Source organism: Herpailurus yagouaroundi, unplaced genomic scaffold, assembly GCF_014898765.1.
Source record: "Herpailurus yagouaroundi ecotype Mexico unplaced genomic scaffold, PumYag 188, whole genome shotgun sequence".
Lineage (NCBI taxonomy): Eukaryota > Metazoa > Chordata > Mammalia > Carnivora > Felidae > Herpailurus > Herpailurus yagouaroundi.
In genome coordinates this window covers 25,413,352-25,427,629 of record NW_024412419.1, presented here as the reverse complement: position 1 = coordinate 25,427,629, position 14,278 = coordinate 25,413,352, and the positions used below count along the sequence as shown (strand labels likewise).

Genomic DNA, 14,278 nt, shown 5'->3' with positions numbered 1-14,278 from the left:
CTGTGTCTCCATCTCTCTCTGCCCCTCCCCCATTCATGCTCTGTCTCTCTCTGTCCCAAAAATAAATAAACGTTGAAAAAAAAAATTTTAAAAAAAATTTATTTATTTTTGAGAAACAGAGTGCAAGCGGTGGGGGGGGGGGGGGGTGGAGAAAAGGAGGAAGACACAGAATCCAAAGCAGGTGCCAGGCTCTGAGCTGTCAGCACAGAGCCCGACACGGGGCTCGAACTCACAAACTGGGAGATCGTGACCTGAGCCGGAGTCAGACACTTAACTGACGGAGCCACCCAGGCGCCCTAGGATGTGCTGTTAACAGGTGCTGCCTCAGTCTTCCTTCCCTGCCTGGTCGGTGGCCCGCTGCCCAGGCTCCCAGTAATGGAACCCCCCAAGAGAGCCACGCTGGGCAGGGCCTGTGGGAGAGGCCAGTGAAGGATCCCCAGGCCCTCAGAGCAGCAGTGTTCTGAGCAAATCCCAGCTCCCCCAACGGAAGGCATGCTGATGAGTAAATTAGCCTGTCTGTGAGGCCGGGAGATTTAAAATCAAAAGAAAAAACTCCAGAGCATGTTCTTGTTTTAGGTAATAATGCACTGGCCCTGTGAAGAGGAAGAGAAATGGGGAGAAAATTGTATTGAGCTCTGCACTGCCAGGGCAGACGAATGTGACGGCGGTCTCTCTCCCGTAACTCCCTCCCTTCCTTCCAAATGAATAGGACTCCGATCATCGCTGGAGGGCTCTTCGTGATGGACAAATCCTGGTTCGAATACCTGGGGAAATATGACACAGACATGGACATCTGGGGTGGAGAGAACTTCGGTGAGTCGCTGTCTCTGCGTCCTGGGGCCGGGTGGCATCTCTGTGTCCTGGAACCACATGTACCTGGGGTGAGGGCCTGGGAGGGGCCAGTAAGTCACTCCTTGGGGGCAAGGCCAGTGGGGGCACCGGAGGAGTGGTTGCCGGGAGGGTGGAGGTAACAAGGCATTTCTCCGTGGGGCCGCACGGACGCTGAGCACCAGGAAAGCCTTCCCGGGGAAGACTGTTGGGGCAAGTTGAAATGCAAAAGCCAGGAAGACTAAGGAGGAATACCAAGCCGGAGGCTTGAGCCGGGAGCTCTGAACTGGGGATCTTGGAAGGGGCCCAGGGATGGAGAGGGCTGACAGTGACCCCGTGACTTGGGTAACATCTGTTGGCTGCTCTGTGCACACAGCACTCAGCACCAGGGTAATGAAGAGGGTCTGGGGTCATCGCCACAGAAGCCCAGGAGCATCTGGCCCTTGTCTTTTAGTGAGAGAGAAAGGGGTGTGGGTGGAAGGGGTGCAAAACTGTGCAAGCGTGTCTGGCTGCAGTGGTGTGGGCCTGCATTCTGCAGCTACGGGAGAAAGAGCAATCCGGGACCCGCTCGTGTAGCTCGTAGCACTGAGTGAGCCCAGAGCTGCCTCATGTAGTAGAAGTGCGACAAAAGGGTGCTCCTTGCGGTTATTGTGAAACTCCACAGAGTCAGGTCTGTAAAACTCCCAGAGCCATCTGCACACAATGCCAGCAGGTGTTGTGTTGGTTTCCTTTCCCTGCTCCCAGCCGGCAAGATCCAGGAAGTGACCAGAATATGGGCTGGGATTCGATTTGTTTTGTTCCCAGCTGTCTCTAGTGCTTATGGTAGTGGCCACCTTGAAGGTGGCTTTGGTGACTACTTGTTGAGGAAGACACTGGAGAAAGAGAGGAAGAGGCCACAGTGTCACCGGGGAGCGTTGGGCACAGGCTCACGGAGCAGTGACGTGGCCTGAGAATGACCCGTGGGGCTTGGCTGGGCATTTAGCAGTAATCTCATGCATTGTCCTCTGCCAGTGTTTTTTCCTGTCCCTGCCTCCAGAGCGTTTTATGGCTTTCTTCCTCAGTCACTAAGAGTTATTTTCCAGGAATTTATGGCTGCTGGCCTGACCCACAGCATCTGTTCTCCCAAACTGGGCAGTGTAGAGAAACCCATCAAAAGTATACATCTCTTGCCATCAGGGACCAGATTGGAAGCTCAACAAACGAGCAGAAAACCCCAATCCCACGAACCAAACTGCCTCCCCTTCCTGGCACCCGTCCCCTGGAACAGCCTGGGGAAATAAATCGGATATGGGTTTGAGATCAGCTGTGCCTGCACGGGCCCAGAAGAGCTCAGAACCGGGTAGACTCTTGTCGATCCCAATGGGGACGAGATTTCTGTCTTTCTGGGCAGCCCAGAGCCCAGGGCATCGTGCCGCTCAGGGTGTCTCTCATGATCCTCTCATGTGCTCCGGCCTTTCCTGCTACAATCAAACGAATCCTTTCTGTAGCACTTTTGACAGACATCCTGTCTCTGCTCAGGTGCTGTTTATGACAACACGTTCACTGCTTCACAGTTCGGCACATGCTCTTGTTGTGAATTTTTGTGTTAAACTGTTAGAAAATTCTCCTTGGTGGTAACCCATCTCCCTCTAGCCTCTGTCTGTTGGGACGTTCTGCCCCCTTGAACCCTACAAAGTGAGTGTGAGCCTTCCTTCACGTGGCAGTCGCTTTGGGATTCAGGCAGCACATTATTTTCAATGATGGCACATTCCGGTCCAACCTTCCAGTACCTTCTGTTTATAGCAATGTTGACACACATCTGCCCACATTAAGTGGCAATCTCAGCTAGTTGCTTCCGGTCGTGGGACATTAACAAGTGCTGATTCCACTGGGGAAGTGGGGAGGGGCTTCTGCGGAGGTGTGGGAGAGGCATTTTCCGATCCAACACAAATTTTTTTTTTTTTTAATTTTACAATCCAACACAAAAAAGCTCTACAGACAGCTATCCCAGGAAACACCGCTTTCTCCCATCCCAGCATCCCGTTATGTTATAGCCGGCTCTCAGCACTTTGAAAGCCATTTCTGGATTTTTTTTAATTTTTTTTTTAAGCATTTTATATGCCAGAAGATGCAGGGCTTCTCCAACGGTGCGTATGTCACATGGAGCACCCCAACTCTGCATGCAAACATAGGTAGGCACCCGAGTGGGCATTTGGAAGAGCCCATCAGGATGGGGATGATGATCGGGGGTTTAGTGGGGTCAGGGAGCTCTCTAAGCTTCAGGGATGGTGCTGAGGGAAGAAATTCTGGCTCCAGGGTGTGGCAGGGGGGCCTCCCCGCAGCCCAGCTCACCAAGTGCCGGGATCCGCACCCGAAGCATCATTGTTCACATCCACCCTTCTCTCCAGCCCCAGGACTATTCTGTTCCCCTCAAAGCCAGCCTCCCACTGGGCCAGAGAGCACTGAAATGCAGGTCTCTCCCACTTCCCAGGCGTGGTGGCCACTGTGGGTGCTTCTTGTCCTAAGGACGAGGCCCACACCCCTCAGCTGAGTCCCTCCTGGTGTGTGCCCACCTCTCCAGCCATCAGTCCGGAGGCACAGCCCCAACATGCCCGGCCCTCTGCAACCACCTGGCCTCCCTCCTCCACCGAGTGTGGACTCCACTGCAAAACACAGCTCCGGGGCGGCCTCCCCCAGGACTAGTACACCTTCCCCGCCCGCTCTCCCGCCCACCCCACTCACTCTGGGCCCCTCCGCACCCAGTTCTCCTCTCTACAAGGCCTGGGCCCTCTCTGTATTTACGTTCATTCACCTGTGCCTGCCACCTGCCTGCCGCTAAACCCAGGACGAGGCGAGAATATGCCTCCAACCTCTAGTCCTAGAGGCCTAGAACACTGGAAAGTGCTGGCTACCCGTGTTCCAAACCAAGGGACTGGGAGCTGGCGAGTTGATTCTTTTCCAGAGCCCCCAGCATGGAACGTGGTTTGCACACCTGGATTTGGGCCTTGGGAGGCCCTCAGCAGGGGGCCCAGCCAAACCCACACACCAGGTTTGTGTGGCCTTGGTTATGGCAGCAAAGGTGACGATTACCCTCCCCTGCCCCAGGGCAGCTGGCTGTAAGTAGATAAAGCTAATGCCCCTGCTACCCCTTCAGACTCAGGGGTGGGGGGTGGACAGCACCTGCTAAAGGAGCATGTATCTGACCTGCTGGACTAGTTTCTCCCTGGAACCTTCTCTTTCTGCCTCTCCCTCTTCATGCTGGATGGCTCAAGGTGACAGAGATGGCCTCATCTGAGAAGAACATCCACGTCTGATGAAAAGTCCTCTCCCCACAGACAGGGAACTAAACTAAAGCAGGCCACAGCTCGGTTCCTTCTCTGGGCCGTTGGGCCGAAGCTCCATGCCCCGATGAAGCCCCCCAGGACCATCCTTTCCCACTGCCCCTGGACTTCCCCACGTCTACCCTGGGCCCAGCAGAGACGACACACATGGCTTGTTTTCATAGGGATTATGGAAAGATAAGTGTGCCACCTTGGCATTTGCAGGCTTATGGCTCTGGGTGACCATGGTGGGCCTGTGGCTAGTGCCTGTTCAGAAGTTAGGGGCCTGGATACAGCGAGATGGCCCCAGATGGTATGAGGTGTGGTTTTGTAGACCAGAAGATGATCTCTACTCAAGTCCATGCATTCATTAAAAACTAATAACAGAGTTTCCAGGCCCAGATGGTCCTGAGAACTTAAAGATCATTAAAAGGAGCTGGGTCTCTATGGCCACATTTGTATGCGTGGATTGTGGAGAACAGTAGCCCACCACAGCTCACTCCACTCCCCTTGTCCTGAGTAGGTTCCCCTTGGCCAAAGGCAGAACGGGTCCTCCTGCCGTGTGTACAATGCGTGTCTGTATACGATATGTGCAGCTCCACGTAAAACAGGATCATTGAAGTCGGCGGAGCCCGTGTCTAAAGCGCCCTCCACCTGTGTTTAGAAACCCGACTATGAAATGAAATTGGAGCCTTGATGGGTCTGGCTGAGCAGTGGTGTTCGGATGGCTGTGGTTTGTTGTCTGGGGAGAAAGCGTCCCCTTTCTCATCCAGCCAGTCATGGGCTTGTCAGGCAGAGGTGGGTCTGGGGGAGGGCAGGGGTGCCATGGGGACCTGGTAAGAGGGTTGATGAGACAGAAGAAAAGAGGTGAGAATGGAGGGTGGGGAGGGCAGCTTTCCCTCAAGCATGAGTCTGATGCCTAAAGAAAATAAGATACTAGCGCCGTCCCCTCTCCACCCCCCCCCCCCATGAGGGTGGAATAATGACACGTCTCCCTGCCTGGAATTCAGAGCATATTAGGGCCTGCGTGACATTCATCACCGTGGAGATGGTGCTGGCGCTGACTCAGCGAGAACCCCCTACAGATTCCCTACAGCATCTCTTCGCTCGGCCTCCCCACTTAAGAAAGTGATGACTCTGCAGGAGCAGGAGCCGCAGACGTGGAAAGTAGAGGGTCTAGGCGGTGCCTGGAGGGCCCGCTGCCCCACACCTCTGTCCACGGCACTGCTGACGCTCGAGCCCCTGCTGCGTGGGGCCTCTGGGTTTCGAGACTTTCCCAGGTGTCAGCACGTATCTGTGTGGACGGTTATCCTGATGTCAGTGGTGTAGACAAGGACAGGGCTACTCCATGTCCTGGGTGCTAAATATCCCACACAATACACCTGTGAAACATCACACCAATCTGCACCCCCCAGGCTGCCCGACTCTGGGGGCAGCACCGCAGTGCAGGTCAGTCCCCGTGTCTCCCATCACCCCAGTTGTAACACTCAAGACTCCAGAGCAGAGAAGCTGTTAGCTTATCCCGGGCCTCAGGCACCTACGGGCAGCATCAGCCGGACCAAAGGGGTGCAAAGACGGGCATTTGTCACGATTGGATGAGTGAGTGGAGGAAATGCAGCGTGGTGGCTGGTCATAGGTGAGCCTCTCCTGTTGGCCGATAAAAGCCTTGAAGCCAGCGTCTTTGCACCCACACCTGTGTTGGCCGACGGCTGCTGCTGAGTGCTGAGGGCAGGTGGAGGCAGGGCGAGAGCGGAGTTCAGGAGTGGGGAGATGTGCTTCAGTCCCCAGGAACCCACTGGCAGGTGTCAGGTCAGAACCGCTTCTGCATCATAAAATAAGGACATCCGTGACCAGGAGCAGGGTTGTTAGGATGACTAATAAGCTACCACCTGAGGGAGGACAGAACAAAGCACAGCCCAGGGGTAGATGAAGAGGTCATTTTCCTCCCATGGCTCACGTTTGCAGAATTGAGATGCGTGGTGATTTTAGGCTAAAGCAGCAGCCACAGGAAAAGGAGGAGGAGGAGGAGGAGGAGGGATGGTTTAACAGGTGGAGGAGAGGGGACAGGCTGTGGCAGGCTGTGGAAGGCGAGGACCGGGTAGGAGATGAAACACATCTGCTGGTGTCCAGCACTCCCTGGCAGAGGGTCAGACAGCCTTGGAAGTTGGCACAGGAGCCGGGAGCAAGCTAGGGCTGGCGGGATGGAGGGGAGTCCTCAGCATCACGTGAACCATGGGGCCAGCTGAGGAAGCAGTGTCAGGAAGACACGGAAAAGACAGAGCCTCAGGGTGGAAGAATGCCAGAAGACCAGAAGGAAGGTGGAGAAGGACCAGGGTCCGATGACTGCTTTCCAAGGTGGGGGGCCTGTGCATGCCGACGGGGGGGACAAAGATGGAGAGAGAAGCAAGATCCTGGGGCACGGGAAGCACGGAGGCAGAAACAGGTTGCAGGGGGGGGGGGGGGGGCGCGGGGGATGGAACTGAGGCATAGTTTGGAGGGATTCGCTTTGCAAATGAGGAGGGACATATGTCTTATTTGAATACATGGAAAGGAAGAGACCACAGCCAAAACGTATGCGTATTTTTGGAGGAGGGCTGGCACAAAATTTGTAGGTTATATCTAGTAAACCAGATCTCCGTCTCTAGTTTTGCAAGATGAGAGGGTTTTCCTTTTTGGGAACTGGAGCAGACCGTATTTTGAGATGCTGGAGAGGAAATGAGGGGAGCACGGTAGACTTTTGGAGCATACTGTTAAGGAAGACGTCCTGAGGCCAGAGTCACATGTGTGCTAACGGTTCCAGGGCCCGGCCCCTGCAGCCCTTCGGTGCGCTCGCTGCAGGGTGGGGAGGCGGGTGTTGGCAGTCAGCTGAGCTCACTCATTGCTCGTGTCCCCCCATCCCACAAACACCAGGCTGGGGCACGTGACCCCACTGTGTTCCAGCCAAACGTCAGATTGCTGCGTATCGAGGACCTTGATGGAAAGTCAAAACCCCAAAGTGTTAGTTCCACAAATTTTAAGTGGCTGCTGTGGCAGAAGAAGGAAGCTGGAAGCGGGTACGGGAGGGCAGTGCTAATGGGGTCCGTGTTTCAGAGACTGGCTTCAGGGGCATCTGATCACAGCCATGGCTGATCTTCCTATCTTACTAAAGACGTTTCGCTGTATTCTCAAAACCGCTGTTTCGTTTGATGTGGACGGCAATCCTGTGGAGTACTTCTGTGATCTTGGTTTGGCATGTGAAGAAACCCAGCCTCGGTGAGCTGAATGAAGCGGGATCCCCCAGGGACACGGCTGGGGGACTGCCGTGGCCTCGGGGCTGCCAAACCCAAAGCCGAGCTTTTCTTATCTTCCTCCCTCACTCCATGTTCTTGCCACCATTTGGAAGTCATCTTGAGAAGCCCTTTCTTCATCTGAGTGCGCGCATTCTCCCCCACCCTGTCCCCAAGCTTCCTGAGAATGAGCTGTAGCGCACTGGGACCAGAACCTGGGCACGCAGAGGGGCCGGTGTGGGGAAGGTGGTGGCAGTGGGCTTGGTATCTAGGGAGCCTTGCCTGCACTTCAAGGGCACAGGGCAGGAGGCAGTAGGGACAGGTAAAGGGTGGCTGAGGACAGGTGAGTGACCGAGCAGGTGAGGATCACAATGGAGAAATCGTGTCCAGGCGCCTGCTTGGAAAGCCGGAATGGGAGGAGACAGAGAGCAGGAAGTGGAGGGGCAGCAGATAAGAAAGAGAGGACCCAGGGTGAAGGAACCCAGGGAGATAGGGCCCAAAGTACTGGAGGGTGTGGGGCACGTATGTGGTGGGAAGGCACTAGAATACTCACAGCCTCATTCCCTGCTCCTGGACCGCAGTCTGCTTCCACGTGCCCCGCCCCCAAGAGCAGCCCCCCATGGGCCTGGGCATGAATACGATTCAGCCTGCCCTCCTCCCACTTGAGCTTGACTGCAGAAGCATGGAGCAGGCGGCAATTCCCAGATGGGAAGCTGGCACTTCCCACCAGTGGCCTGGCCAGTGGGGTGCACGGGGGAGCCTGCCCTGGGTGTAGGCAATAAGGAGGTGCACTGTCCGTAGAGAAGGTAAAAGCAATCACAAAACTGCCTGACGGTCGTTCAGCAATTCTAAACACTAGCGGTGATGAGATACTCCCCTCCCCCACCTTGGTGTTCCCCTGCTTCCTTCTGGGGCGGGAGCACCAGGCTAGGACACAGCCCCAGGGGAGAAATGCACACCCCGGCCTCTTCCCAGCCACCTCTGCAGACTCTGCTCTACCCTCAGCTTCAGAGCCGGCAGCCAACCAGCAAGAAATGGGTATGTGTGCAAAATCCCCGCCCTAGGGATCAACCCCAGCAAGTGTAGAGGCTTCCAGCATTCTCTACAGCTGCTCTCAGCTACTGGCCAGACTTCCTCCTCCCGAGCTACGATTCAGGCGCCCTTACAGAATGATAGAATTGCAGTCGGGCCATTGGGAGGTGACCGACACCTCGTCCAGGGGTTTCCTGGGAATCCTGCCCCTGTATTTTGCTAGCCTGTGAGAGTGTGGAACTCACTACTTCCATTACAGCAGTTCCTATCTGGGCCTTGACTGTCGGGAAATTCTCCTACATTCTTGACTGGAGATTCCTTCTCCTCGGTCCTGATTCCAGCCCTCTGTGGTCCTCCATGAGGGGAGGGAACAGGGGCTAATTAAACGTGTGCCTCTCCAAGCCAGCCACTATTTCCACATTCACTCCGGTCATCCTCCCGGCTATGAGTTATTGTCGTCCCCATTTGCAGATGGGGAAACTGAGGTTGCCCAGCCAGCAGAGCACACAGTCTGACTACGAAGCCACCTCCTCACCCCCAAGCCCTAGGCTAGATGCAGTGGGGCCTGACCATGTCCTTAGTCCTCAGGACTGTCATCCTGGGTCCCCTCCCCTCCTGAGGACACAACGCAGTGATGAGGGGGCACGGCTGTCTTACAGAAATCTCCTTCAGAGTGTGGATGTGCGGGGGCAGCCTCGAGATCGTCCCCTGCAGCCGGGTGGGCCACGTCTTCCGGAAGAAGCACCCGTATGTTTTCCCAGATGGAAATGCCAACACATATATAAAGTAAGTGCACATCCCAGGGGCTTCAAGGGGGCAACAGAAAGCCGAGGGCTTTCCCAGTGATGGGTTGTGGCTGTCCCATGTTCTCTGGTAAGTTTCCCGAGTGTTCTGGATGCTCTGGAGCCACACATCATTCTCCCTGGGATTCTGCCTAAGCAGGGAAGGTCGGGCTTGCCCACCCAGCTTGAGGACTAGGCCTGGGGCTGTTCCCCACCGCTGACTGCCCAGGGCTCAACAAGGCCCACATGTCCCTGGGCTCCAGGTATTTGGGGGCATTTGGGCTGGGGGAAGAGGATGCCATTTTGCCTCTGAGTTCTGGAAGATCCACTGCTCCCACTTTCAGGCTGGGTCACCAGGGGAAAGGTCCTTGGAAGGATTTGAGACTGGGGACGCACAAGTGGCTACAGTTCACGTGCCTGCCCCAGGGCCCTGCCGGCACCCAGACAGGGTCCAGGCTGGGGAAGCCCTGCGACCCTGGGCTTCTTGCAGAGGGTGTTTGCACTGCCTGCAGCGGGAAGGGTAGGGCAGGATGAAGATCCAGGGGCCTCAGTGACCCGGTGCTGCACTTACCTATTCCTGCCCTGTCCCTTTGTACACACTTCTCCTGTGATTCCTTCTAGAAATAATTCCTGTGTACCCCTCTCCCCGTGTTTATCTTTCCTCCGTCTTCCCACTTTTTCCCTTATTCTCGTGCCTTGTCATCTGACAGCCTCACTTCTCCATTTATTCTCCTTTGTCCTTTTCTGTCATTTAGTCCATTTGGGAGAGGGGGAAGCTAAGTGCCTCTTGGTGCTTTTCTTCATCTGGGGCGTCGTTTATCCTCATCGGTGTTTTTCCTTCCTCAGTTTTCACACGTATGAGCAGGTACAGGTCATGTCCTGACATGATGGTCTCAGGACCGTCATGGGGTTGAGCAGGGGAAGAGTTAACGCCTTTTGCAGGAACTTGGTGGACAGGGGTGGGGCGGTGAGAAACCCAGCGGGCACCAAAGGGAGAGCTGCCTTGGGCCCTCGGGTTTTCAGGAGGAAAAGGTGAGTGGGGGACACCTGGTGTAGGAAAGCCAGGGGGCTATGATGTGGAAGGGGGCCAGCCTAGGAATGGGGGGGCAGCCCTAGGCTTCAGAACAGGCACTGTCTTTGAGTCTGAGCCCTGGCCAGTGGGTCAGTCAGTGGTTAGAGAAAAGTGGCACAGGTGTTTCCTAAGCGGCGTGCAGTTGGCTGATGAGCGGCCCAGGGGAACGTGCCAGCAAAGCGCTGGTAACTTGACTGCACCAAGAATGGACTGCGGGTGCGTGACTCATTCTGGGTCCACCAACTTGGAAGAGTGTAACATACCCCTATATGGAATGCCTCTGCTCCAGACAGAACCAGAAGTCTTCAGGAGCATCCCCGTGTAGTGAGACCCCAAGTTCACTTCCGTGGACCTTGGCGGGAGTTGCTTCTCCGCTGCACCTGGCATCTTGACTGTTTTCTGATGACCTCCGTCTTGCTCTGCGGGCTCTTCCTCGTACCTCTGCCTCCCTGTCTGCTGAATGGTGACATTCTCCGTGTCAGTTTCTCTCGCTTTTTCTGTGCCCTGTGAGGTCAGACTCAGAGCAAACTCTTGGAAAAGACTAGTGTGCTGGCCAAATGTCTGACAGACGGCTTGATTCCTTGATTGTTTATGCCTGCGCCACACTGAGCACACGGGCTCCAGGAAGCCATGTGCGATTGGCTTTCCCGCCGAAAGCTGGGACCCTACCACTTTCCCTGCAGAAAGGGGGAGCTCCTTGATCAGGGGTCTTGAGGGTAGCTGGAGGCCCTGCCTCTCTGCTCTTGGTCACTGGCATGTGTGGGTTCTCCTGGTTCTTTTCTCTTCATTCATTCATTCATTCATTCATTCATTCATTCATTTTTGAGCCACATAAGTTCTATTTCTGGCATAATTTTTCTGGTGTGTACCTTTTGGGGAGGAGTTTCTCCTTCCTACTAATGTCCTGGGTCTTGGGGGAAAGGCCCCTTTGGAGAGCAGGTGGGACTTGGCTGGACTCAGCACCCAGGGAAGAATGCTATTCCTGGGTCTTGGGGCCCCCAGCTGGGTAATGTTGTTTGCATGTGCATTTTAACTGATATGTGACCCCCACCCCAACCTCCCCAGGAACACCAAGAGGACAGCTGAAGTGTGGATGGATGAATACAAGCAGTACTATTATGCTGCCCGGCCATTCGCCCTGGAGAGGCCCTTTGGAAAGTAAGTGTCCTTTCAGGCTGATTCGTGCAGAGGATTGAGACGATCCCCAGCTCCTGACAGCCTGTCCACTTAGCTGGTCACCCAGCCTTTGAGCCACTCCAGGACCCGGGCTGTGGCTGCTCTCCTTTGTGTCCCTTCTTGCTCCTGCTCTGTCCTGGGTGTGCAGGGCTCTCGGTAGCTCTTACGGAATGACTGACAACCTGGACCACCGCCCCAGTGAGTGAGCTGTGTTTCGCACAATGGGGCGATATTTATAGCTTTTTACAGAGAAGTAGGATGCGGGACACAACGGCCTTAGTCCCTAGAGGTCAGAGCTCCTCCTCCGAATTCTGAGTCACCCACATGCAAACTGCCCTTCTTCTCAGAGGAGCAGTATCAGACAGGTGTCCCCTAGCACCCTGCTCTAGCTTCCTGGGAGTGGACAAGGACAGGAAAGGAATTCTGTGCCAGATGCCCTAAAGGCTATCCTGTTAGCACTCCCCAAACTCTGAGTAATGGATTTAATTGCCTCTATTTTACGGGACAGGGCAACGAGGCTTCTGCAGGTTAAGCGACTTGCCCTAATCAAATCACCTGGGGGATGAGGCTCAAACCACACCTGTCTGATCCCAAAACTATAGGGTGCAATTCTCCAGCCCAGAGCTGATAAAAGAAAATGGGATGTTTATGTTTGTTTATGTTTGTCATTTGACTGTTTTGAGGAGCAGCCAGTGTTTTGTTTTGTTTTGTTTTGTTTTTTGTCACACTGCTGTCCCTCAGTCAGACTAAGGCTGGTGAGCCGGTGGGTTTTGCTGCCTGCACCCCTCAGGAGGATTACATCGGACCCAGCCAGTCTCTGAGGTTATAAACCCATGCTGTCCCTCCAGGGCAATTGCACAGGACCTCACAGGACATTTGTCCTGAGTCCTCAAACTTCTGGTCCACTGTCTGTGGCCATGCACCTCCCCCTTCCTTACCTCCTGCCCTCCCCAGCTTGGGTTCACTCTCTTGCTTAAAGAGAAGGTTAAAAAGACATTGTCCTCAGATCTTTTGCCCTATTGTGCATCTATCAACACCCCAGGCAAAGTTTTCTCAACCCTGGATGAACCCGACTTTGTGCCTTTCCCTCCCCTGCGCACAGGCTGCTGAAGGTTCTGGAAGGTATCAGCCGGTGCTGCTAACACACCGTGGCCATCAGACTCAGGGAGGCCCTTGGCAGACCCGTCAGTCCTGCCGCCTTTCCTGGGTACCATTCTCCCCAATCTCCATTTAAACCTCTCCTGTCTCCCCAGCCCCTGAGTTCACCCGTCACTCACAACAGATGACACCTTCTGTTTTATAGATGAAATAGATGGCCTCAACTTCCCAAGACAAATGACCTGTGAACTTTGCTGTATCTGCCCCATTCTTCTCTAGTTCATCTCGAAAGACAGGTGTGCCTCCTGCCGTGTTAGCCAGCCCTCCACCTGTACTCGGGATCCACCTTTCATCTGCATTCATTCATAAGTCAACATTTATCCAGCTCCCTCCACCTGGATTCATTCTCTCCTGCCTCCTGGCTCAAGACTTCTCAAACTTTAATGTGTACACACGTCTCCTGGAGATCTTGTTAAAATGAGGTTGCATATCTAAAAAGCTCCCGCCTGGGTGGTGCCGTGTTGCCGGTCTGAGGACCTCTCCTCGAGGAGCCAAGTTCTAGGGCAATGCTTCCTAACCTAGCTTGCATGTTGCAGTCACCCGGGGAGCTTCAAAAATGACTGCTGCCACTCCCAGAGAGTTGACCTACTCTGAGGTATGGCCTGGGCTGTAGAATTTTTAAGAGGCAGCCACCCCACCCCCACCTCCATGACTCTAATGTGCAGACAGCGTGGGAACCACTGTTCTGGGGGACTTTGTCCTCTGCGGGTCTCCACTCTTCCTCAGCCCTGATCTTTCCTCCCTACCGCATGGTTCCCATCTGCATTTAAACTGAGACAGTGTTGGGGCGCCTGGGTGGCGCAGTCGGTTAAGCGTCCGACTTCAGCCAGGTCACGATCTCGCGGTCCATGAGTTCGAGCCCCGCATCGGGCTCTGGGCTGATGGCTCAGAGCCTGGAGCCTGTTTCTGATTCTGTGTCTCCCTCTCTCTCTGCCCCTCCCCCGTTCATGCTCTGTCTCTCTCTGTCCCAAAAATAAATAAAAACGTTGAAAAAAAAAATTAAAAAAAAAAATAAACTGAGACAGTGTCGTAAAGCTTAAAACTTAAACCATTTAAAAAGGAAGAGAAGGAGGCAGGGGAAAACCTACAAAAACTTCTCCTCAATCCAGCATCACTCATGCCCTTACAGCCCTGTCTGCTCCTTCAGGGCCACGCGTCATGAGCTCCTGCCTGTGAGTGTTGTGGGTGGCTGTTCCCTGTTCCTCTCCTGAGTGTGATCTGAGCCCCACCCCCACCTCCTGTTCCTGAGAGCCCCCACCTGGCTCACCCTGACCCCCTTGGGCCCTGTACATCCTCTGTGTTACCCCATCGGTCTTCTCCCTCCCAGCCCCTCCGGCGTATCTCCGGCCACGGTTTCTGCACCTGCAGTCTCGTGCTGCTGCCCCCACTCCCCCTTCTTGGTCCCATCTGCAGCCTCAGTTTCCTCTTTTCCACTTTGTATGTGGTCTTCCATGAGGGTCTGTCCTCTCTGTCTTCGTACTGCGCCTTCTCCAAGTACAAACTGGACATCTCCACCTGGACGCCTCCCAGGCTCCTCTAACTCAAATCCTGAAGAGAACTCGTCTACTTCACTCTAAAGCTTGTTCCTCATCCCGCATCCCCCATCTGCATGAACACTCCTCCTTGTGTCCTGCTGCCCAAGTCAGAAATCTGGGTGTCAGCCTT

At 54.7% G+C, this 14,278-nt stretch overlaps 1 protein-coding gene across 6 annotated transcripts in view; it reads left to right on the top strand.

Moving 5' to 3' along the window:
- GALNT14 (polypeptide N-acetylgalactosaminyltransferase 14) overlaps positions 1-14,278 on the top strand; it is a 214,385-nt gene that overhangs the window by 186,040 nt on the left and 14,067 nt on the right. For 5 of the 6 annotated variants that reach the window (XM_040496432.1, XM_040496430.1, XM_040496436.1 and 2 more), the window contains exons 9-11: positions 710-813; positions 9,085-9,211; positions 11,345-11,437. In XM_040496432.1, the coding sequence (XP_040352366.1) occupies positions 710-813; positions 9,085-9,211; positions 11,345-11,437 (324 nt within the window). Of the gene's footprint in view, positions 1-709; positions 814-9,084; positions 9,212-11,344; positions 11,438-12,832; positions 13,050-14,278 lie in introns of those variants that run through there. The other variant, XM_040496435.1, reaches the window with a different exon arrangement.